The 9,299-nt window shown below is 41.1% G+C and overlaps 1 protein-coding gene across 1 annotated transcript; it reads left to right on the forward strand.

Moving 5' to 3' along the window:
- Positions 1 to 6,810: 6,810 nt before the first annotated feature.
- LOC123147119 (thiosulfate sulfurtransferase 16, chloroplastic-like) lies at positions 6,811 to 8,759 on the forward strand. The gene is made up of 7 exons (XM_044566357.1): positions 6,811 to 7,029; positions 7,107 to 7,175; positions 7,265 to 7,390; positions 7,533 to 7,606; positions 8,108 to 8,178; positions 8,270 to 8,323; positions 8,409 to 8,759. The coding sequence occupies exons 1-7, from the start codon at positions 6,941 to 6,943 to the stop codon at positions 8,481 to 8,483; spliced, it is 558 nt and encodes a 185-aa protein (XP_044422292.1). The 5' UTR covers positions 6,811 to 6,940; the 3' UTR covers positions 8,484 to 8,759.
- The last annotated feature ends 540 nt before the right edge of the window (positions 8,760 to 9,299 follow it).

Here is a 9,299-nt window from a genome sequence, read left to right on the forward strand (position 1 = left end):
AGTTATCAACAATTTCCACGACACAAACACTTAAAGTTGGTGCTCCTGTCATGCTTCTTCGGAATATTAACCAGTCATTGGGCATGTGTAATAGTACGCTGTTGATTATCACCCGATTAGGTGACAAAGTATTGGAAGGAGAAATTATTACTGGTACAACCAAGGGTCAACGTGTGTGCATTCCGTGGATAGTTCTTAATTCGACAGGGTGCAAATGGCCATTCACATTGAGAAGGTTCAACTGTGTTATGCGATGACAATCAACAAGAGCCAAGGTCAAACACTATCGAAAGTTTGTGTCTATCTTCGAGAGCCCGTTTTTCTCATGGTCAACTGTACGTTGCTGTGTCCCGTGTTACCTCTCGGAATGGACTTGAGTTTCTTATAGAGGATGGTAATGGTTGTTCCACTTCTGAAACCAGGAATGTAGTTTACAAAGAAATAATCTGTCGTCTATAGGACGTCTTACTCTTTTGTTTCAGTATGCATATCACCTTTTGCTTTCTTAGTGGGTAGTTGTATGATGTAACTATTTTGGCATGTATTAAAAAAGTTGTATACCAAAGAATCCACCGTTTCCGAGTTGGTACTTTGAGTGCATCTTAATGAGGTGTTGGCAACACATTTTCATGCTAGCACTATGAGGAATAAATACCTCCTTGACACTGTAACCTTTGTGTACTTTATGAGGCAAATGCAAGTTCTGTTTTTTCTACGTCGCTGCTGAAATCAACACACGACAAGATGTACCAAAATTAACCATACTTTCTCTCAAATTTCAAAAAGAAAAACTAATGCATCTTTAAACGTGCTTTCACTCTCACAGGCGTGGCGTGCCGCCGCGCGCAAATAGGCTAGTTACATCTTAATGGAGTGAACAAAAGACTAAGGGAGGATGATTTAGCGGAGCAAATCTGATTGATTTCAGAGACGGGCAGGTCGGGTAGCCGTTGAAGTGGCTGACACACGGAGACAGCTCATCCTGGCGCACGAGAATCTCTGAGCCGTGCATGGTTTTGTTGTTCCGCCTCTGACCTTACCTTCCATCGGTGCAGTTAATGCGCCCACGCGCGGCCTATTTTTCCATCGATACATCTGCTATACAGACGGGAATACAACGACTGGCACTGATCCATATGCTACTGGATGAGCATGATTTCGAGATCAGCTAAGCTCAGGCTCAGAATTGAATATTCGTTATCCATCTTCTCTTTTTTCCTATCTTCAAGGGAGGCAGGTATCTAAAGCATTCAGCGAGTAGATTCCATATAGTATACTACTACTTTGCTGCTGCTTGGTAAATGGACTTTTTAGGGGAAATTTGCCGCTTTATTAAACTAAACTAAACCTGGAATCTCGTCCGAATTACATCCAAAATAAAATCTGGTGGGGAGCCCACCCAAGTCTGACATCGCTCTTCTCCTACGCCTACACGCGCTAACTTATGTGCGGCTCCATTCCCAATACGACAAACCCAACACCTTGAACTCCTGCCTCGAGTTGAGCATCTCCTTGATTTCGCATACCAACGGCCCTACAGCGGACACGTTCCTTGAACCTTGCTTGATCATTTGCACCACAGAGCTGCTGTCCATCTCAACATTGAGGTGCTCAACATTGAGCTCAATAGCTAGCTGAATAGACCGATTGCAAGCCAGCACTTCGATCACTTCAGGATCGACAATATATGGTATATAATAATGGCATTCTCCGGCCATGAAGGCGGCGTTGTGATCTCGAAGCACTGCACCGCCTCCCCCCTTCTCTCCATATTTTGAGATAGCACGGTCAGACCTTGGTCCATCCCTTGTTAGGGGGTTCCCATCTTTGGATGATCATGGGCACTGGTTGTCGCGCCCTCGCTGCATGCAGTAGCTTCCATTCGCCGACATGCACTCTCACAGAAGCCATGATTTCATGTGGGGGCATGATCTTCTTCCCATACCACGCATCATTACGTGCAAGCCAGAGGCCATATGCCACCTCTACCAGCACCTCCCGCTCGTCTTCCGATGCCCCGGCGAACCAGCCCAGTAACCAGGAAACCAAGGCGCTCTGGGAGACCATCGAACCTAGTGGGATCGCCACTGAAACTCCCAATTCCGACCGCATCAGCTGCCAAAACTGCACTGAATGTTGACAGGCCCAAAACCGATGAACAATGGTTTCCTCTCGGCCACATTCAACACAAAAACACCCGGTTTTATCTGTTGATGAAATAGCTCCGCTCCCACTGCTAAACCATTCCGAATAAGCCTCCACATGTGAATCTTGGCCTTAGCTAGTGCATTAGTCTCCCATAATGCCATGTATCCTTTGTGCTTGTTCACTGAGTTTGAAGACTACTTTGCTGCTGCTTGATAAATGTCGTGACTATTTTGTAGCAAATAACAATACCGAAATGCGGTATATATAGGGTGACTGAGTATGCACATCACATTCCCATCACATAAAAAAATAATATGTAAAACGTCAATTTACTGGGGTAAGTTAACAATAAAAATGCATACTTATTTATATCAAACTTTTTTACTATAAAGCTAATAATAATAATATGTTAGTACTAATATTTTGTTATGCTAGCAGGGTAAGGCACATAAATAAGTTTGTGAATTTTGTGGTATGATGTTTTGTAACCTCTTTTGACATCTGTTTTTGCAAAATATTGGACCTAAATTAAATATAAGTTTGTGAATTTTGTGCTATAATGTTTTTCCAGAAATGTTATATTATTTTTTCATAAGATTTAGAAGGAGATAGTGCTCGTAAAAGCTTCGACTTAACGAATCTATCTTAGGTAGATAAATAATAACAAAATTGCATAGTACTTTGAAGAGTAATGTGGGGTCTTAGATCTGCTGTAGTATATTTATATGTTTTCATGTCCATGTTATTATATTTCAATATCTTGATAGAGCGCTCTAGAGCATACATGTCTAAACAAGTCTTGATAGAGGATATTGAGTATATCAACATATGTCGAGACTATTGGATCGGTGCGCTGGTGCTCCTGATTGCTAGACCGTTGATTTTAAATAAAATAACCCTAAAAAATAAATTTGAAGAAGTTCATAATTGTTTTTAAGAAAATGCACAGATTTGGAAAAATTTCTGATTATTTTTACAAAAGTTCACATATTTTCAAAAATGGTATGAGAGTTTAAGAAGTTCACATCATTTGAATAAAAGGTCCACAAAATTTTAAAAGTTTATTATATGTTAAAAATCATGAATTTGAAAAGTGATGTGAAAATAAAAAGAGAAACGCGGATTTTGATAAAGTTCACACATTTGAAAAAAAACAGTAAATTAAAAAAGTTGACAAAATTGAGAAAAGATTATGAATGAAAAAAAATCTAAATTTGAAAATAGTTCACGCATTTGAAAAATATGAAAAAGGAAAAAGGGAACCCAAAAAAAAGGAAAGGAAAATAGGAACAAACAACCTGTGACATAAACATTTTTTCGTTCTTTTTTTAATTTTTGTTTATACTTCTAAATTTTCTAAAAACATATTAAGAAAACACTTGACACAACCATTTGAATACAAAATAAATAAGCATTTGAAAAATGTTAAATGTGTATAAATAAAATGTTTTCTCATGTATAAAAAACATACTGTCTCCTATCCATATTATTTGTTGCTCAAACGGATGTATCATGACGTATTCTAATGCCAGATACATCTATTTGAGCGACAAGTAATATGGATCCGAGGGAGTACAATATGTGTGAAAAGTTGATCATGTATGTAAAAATCATGTTAGTGAAGCAATTGAAAAATGTAAAACCAGTAATAGAAAAATGTTAAGCAAGTATTTGAAAAATGTTAAATGTGTATAGAAAAAATGTTGAGCATGTAAGAAAAATCTCAAACTAGTATTGGAAACTTGTTAATAAAGCATTCAAAATTTTAAAAATGTGTATACAAAGATAATTGACCATGTATTAAAACCGTTAAACTTGTATTTGAAAAATGTTAAAAATGTGTATAGAAAAAATGTTGATCATGTATTCAAAAAATGTTAACCAAGCATTTGGAAAACTTTAGTGTATACAGAAAATGTTTCTCAACTTATGGGAAAAAATATGCAATGTGTGTGTAAAACATTAATCATGTATTTAGGAAATGGTAAACAAGCATTTGAAAAAAAATTAAACAAGTATCTGAAAAATGTTAAATGTGTATAGAAAAATGTTGACTATGTATTAAAAAATGTTGACCATGTGTTATACTAAGTGTTCCTAAGGAACATGGGAAAATTAAAAAATCATTGAAAACCAAGAAAGAAACAAAAAAACTAAAAAAAGAAAAATGCGAAAGAAAAGAATAACCGATGAAAACCATGAAAGAAAAAAAAGATAAACCAAAGAAACACGAAAGAAAAAAAAATGAAGCATAACGATGAATAACAGAAAACAGGAGAAGAAATAAGAAAACCAAATAAAAACAAAAGAGACAAATATTCAGTGTGTATTTGAAAGAGTGTTGATGATGTATTCTAATACATGTTAATAAGATCTATTTTTTAAAAAAGTACATCATCTATTTGTGAAATGTACAACATGTATAAAAAATAATTCATGTGTGCACTGAAAATGTACACTCTGCCCTGAAAAACTAGACATGTCTTGATGAGAAACGAAAAATGATGAAAACCGACAAAGAAACATAAATAGAACAAAATAAACCAATAAAAACAAATAAAATGTAGTATAATGAAGAAAAGACCACAAAACAAACAAAAGCAAACCGAAGAAAAAAAACAGAAGAAAAACCATTGCAAGAAAGAAAAGAAAACAAAGAAAATAAAAAAATAATTGTAGAAAACCCAGAAAAGAAACAAAAAACTGAAGAAAAACATAAAGAAGGGGAAATCATGAAAACTGAGATAGAAATATAAAAACCGGTTGAAAACAAAGAAAGAAACAAAGAAAACCAGTTAAAAACTAAAAGAAAACCGAAGTAAAACAGAAAAATGAAAAAAAAAATCAAAGGAACCAGAGAGAACACAAGCGTCTCGATCGAAACTAGATGTAACCAAGAATAGACAAAATTGGGCTGGCCCAATGTATCACCTTGTCGAAGTCCCCGTGACGGTGCCAGGCAGTCCAATAATTTTTGACTGAAATATGGCAAGAAATTGATTGTTGTATCACATTGCATGATCCACTTCACCCGTTCATTAGAGAATTCTGCCTTCAGCATTGCTTTCTACAAGTCGACCCGATCATAGGCTTGGAAAGATCAAGTTTATAAGCACAACTAATCATGGTTTTTTCGTTTTGTTGATAATGCAAACATTCGAACGCCACAATGGCGTCATCTAATATGAGGCGGCCATGTACAAAACCACAATGGAACTCAGAAATAATACCATCCAGTAGTGGCCTCAATAGGTTTACAAGATACTTGGAGACTATCTTGTATAAGACATTGCATAGTAGGCCGGAAATCCTTTAGACATCCTAGCCGAGCATAATTTTTGTTTTATGGGCACAACTAATTAAGGGGTACCCTTTGAAGAGCTCCCGCGGAGTTCACTTTCTTTGTCTGGGAGCGCGCCAAGTGGTGCACCCAGCAGCCATCACGTGTCATGTGCTGGGCACACCCTCGGGGCTTTTGGTATTTTTCTTTTGTGCATGTGTTTTCAGGTTTTTTTTGGCCTTTTGGTTTTTGCTTGGTTTCCCTAGGTTTTGGCGGGGGTTTTTCCAGGAAGCAATGTTTTTTCATGAGAAGCACAAGTGCACAACTCTACTTTAAAAAAAAGAGGAAAAATCACATCATGCGCTTCTACGCGAAAGGGAAAAGCACATATGTGCTTCCTCGAAAAAGGAACAACCATAGTCTATGCTTTCACGAGAAGCATGATGTCTACTACATAATTTTATTCTTATAGACTCTGTTCGGCCTCTAAACGCAGAGTTTTGTAGGACAACAACATTTTTTTCTCAAGTGATGACTTAAGGTTTATCAATCCTTGAGAGGTGTACCTAGGGCCCCTGAATGCAGTAGGCCAGTAGCCAAGCTCCCAAGTGAACACCCAGCCACCGATAGGGCAAGAAGATGCCGCGACCGCAAGTAAGGGCGTAGAGGAGTACAATTGAGGAGAAGCTCCTGCCGCCATGGTCGTCGGGATTTAGATGGGACGGAGACCGGCCTGATATGGAGGGGAGGGTTGGAGGAGAAGGTGAGGGTGCTCTCGCTCTCGCAGGAAAGAGGAGGGTAAGGAGAAGATGGAACCTCCCGTCATCAGTGCCGCTAGAGCAGGAGGGGACGGCGTAGACACACAAGTTTTCTCCTAGAGATACAGTGCTCCAGGCTCTCTGAATCGCGCCGGTGCTCGCGCGGATCGGCCCAATAGCATTTACCTGTTGGCTCGTTCGTCTGCTCGCTCGTTCGTCACTGATTTCGAGAAAGTTCACAAATTTTAAAATGTTCTGGAAATTTTTTGAATTCATTGGTTTTTCGAAATCGGTCATGCGGATCGAGCCAGCCACGGTCATCCACCTCGGGCAGGACATGTTCAGGACTACTTTAGGTGCAGCTTTCTTCCCGCTTGCTACCAACCATCGTCATAAACCAAGTAGCTCGGTAGTATAACTGTCTCCCCAAACCATGTGCAAGTGCAAGGTTAACGTTGGATGGGACAAGAAAAGACGTGGTTTCACTTCTGTTATTGTTATAATACAAAGTTGGGTCATCTATTTTGAAACGAAGGGAGTAGCTAGCAGGCAAAACGTACCATTGATTTCTCCAATCTCGAATAAATAGGCGCCCAAGTATAACTTCATTTGGAAACCCTCCTGCCTTCCTTCCTTCCTTCCGCTTATTGTGCCCAGTCCGGCTCCGGAGTCCCCAAGAACAAGAAGAGGAACAAGGAGGAGGAGAACACATCGATCCATACGAACGCCGCGACCGAGACGATCGAGAGATAAAATGGCGTCGGCCTGCTTCCTCGCCCGCTGCGTCTCCGTCCCCGCGCGCCTCCTGGCCAACCCCACGCCCCTCGCCATCACCACCTGCAGGTAAGTGTCTATACAACGGATCCTGGATCCTTTCGGCTCCGATCTGCTTCATGCTCTGTCTCAAATCTGACCTGCAGGCTGCGGCGGCACGGCGCCGCGGGAGCGAGGCCGGTGCGCGCCGCCGGGAGGATGCTCGGCTCCGTCAGGTCGGTCAGGGTGATCGATCGGGTGGGACCGGTCGAATGACAGGGTTTTATCTGTGTACTTACACGCTTGTTCCTTCATCTCGCTCCAGATACGGCACGGGGGCGGCGTTGGGCCCCAAGGAAGCGGGTGCGGAGGTGGCCGCCGTGCCGCCGTCGGTGCCGGTGCGCGTCGCCTACGAGCTGCAGCTGGCCGGCCACCGCTACCTTGATGTCAGGTAAACATTTTAGCACACGACGACGAACCACTTAACCACACAATCACCTGCTTAATCCTCTGCCTCTGCCTTTGCACTTTGGACTCTGCAAATTGTATTGCATCGATCGGAAACCTGTTTTGCTGATGTCTTGTCTCTGCAGAACGGAGGGCGAGTTCGGCGGCGGTCATCCGGCGGGAGCGGTGAACATCCCCTACATGCACAGCACCGGCTCAGGTAATTAAACAAACCCACTTCACTCAGTGAAGCTCCCTCTTGTGATCATAGAAAGAAATACTATATGGGACCAATGTTACCAACATCAGTTATAGTTAAATCATCTAGTCCAATGTGAAAAGGTATTGTATTTTTGGTCCAGAGTGGTTTCAGAATATGAACATCCTCACTGACAAATCAGACAAATCAGGGCAGGTGTATAAATCTGAACCTACACGTGAATGCACGTGAATTCTGGTGTCTCTCTTGGCGTTGCCAATGGCCGCCACTGGGTTTTGTTTATCGTTGCTTGGGACCATTCTGAGGAGCCTTTTACGGACCCGGATGAATGAATAATTGTCTAATGTTATCGAACCCATTTCAGAAATGCAATTCCTTCTTTTCTTTCTATCACTATTCACTACTACATCTAAACCCCAAGTGGTTTCAGAGTGATGCGGGCATGTCCTTCCAAATGAAGTTTACCTTCTCTGCTGACACAATTTAAATTTCCATTCACAGGGATGGCGAAAAACTCGGGTTTTCTAGAGCAAGTGTCGGCGATATTCAGGAGGGAGGACGAGATCATCATCGTACGTCTTCCACACATCCAAAACACGCCCCATTTTTTTGTTTTCGTTTGAGTTGTCATATCCTCCTTACATTCTCAAAACTTAACTCCAGGGATGCCAAAGTGGCAGGAGGTCTCTCATGGCAGCAGCCGAACTCTGCTCCGCCGTAAGCACGTCAATGGCAATCCATCTCATCATCGCTGATGCTTCGTAAACTGCTCTCTCTCATGTGTGTTTGTAACATTTTTCAGGGTTACACTGGTGTGACCGACATCGCCGGAGGGTATTCTGCTTGGAAGGAGAACGAGCTGCCTATCAACCAGTGAAGTCATCGACTTCTCTCAATGTGTCTGAAACATTACAACCTGTCTCGAGGGTTGAGGCTACCCTGCTCCAAGGTTGTAACCAGTATTGTCGTCTTGATCTCGGATTCAAGACACCACGATAGTGCACCCAATAAATCAAAGTAGCTTGCCATTTATGTATACGGTATGTGCAAAATGTTAGCACAACAAGAGATTATGAGCCTGTTCAATATTCCTCTGGACGCCTTCTGTAAATTGTGTAAAACCTAATCCGATCAGAAAACTTTTAAGCTCTGGTCTGTCTTGCCATTGGCATCATGGCATGATGGTACTTACAGCTCACAGTGACAGAGTACACAATGTGGGCACTGGATCTTTACTGAAATTAACAATATACAACTTGAACCATGCCGAGGAATGCAGTTCATCAACGGCCCTTCCCAAAAGCAAAGAACATTGTTCCTTGAGGGAGTGAAACGAGAATGAAGAAGCAGAGCACAAGCCCCCTCGTGTGGACTACAACCTGTCAACCTATGCATAAAGAAATTAACCTCATTAGAATAAACACACTTGCCATGCGTTTGTTCACGATACTGCATGATGTTTGAAGCTATCTTAGAGCATCCACAATGGTAGGCGCTTGTCTAGCCGCTTATGGAGAAAACAAACATCTGGAAATTAAAAAAAAAATCTCAACGCCCTCTCATTCTTGCTTTTTTTTTTTGCGTGAAAGCCCCCTCTCATTCAGTGCTTTACACTAAATGCAGACACTAATATATCTTTGGAACAAAGTGTTAAACACATCAATATCTACATCGCTGGCAGATATCTCCATGA

This window comes from Triticum aestivum, chromosome 7A, assembly GCF_018294505.1.
Source record: "Triticum aestivum cultivar Chinese Spring chromosome 7A, IWGSC CS RefSeq v2.1, whole genome shotgun sequence".
Classification (NCBI taxonomy): Eukaryota; Viridiplantae; Streptophyta; class Magnoliopsida; order Poales; family Poaceae; genus Triticum; species Triticum aestivum.

What these genes read in the sequence shown, in the direction of transcription:
- LOC123147119 (XM_044566357.1), top strand. Translation starts at nt 6,941, where the DNA reads ATGGCGTCGGCCTGCTTCCTCGCCCGCTGCGTCTCCGTCCCCGCGCGC. An exon ending in CATGCACAGCACCGGCTCAG is followed by an intron (nt 7,607 to 8,107) that starts GTAATTAAACAA and finishes TTCCATTCACAG; the next exon opens with GGATGGCGAAAAACTCGGGT. An exon ending in GGGAGGACGAGATCATCATC is followed by an intron (nt 8,179 to 8,269) that starts GTACGTCTTCCA and finishes ACTTAACTCCAG; the next exon opens with GGATGCCAAAGTGGCAGGAG.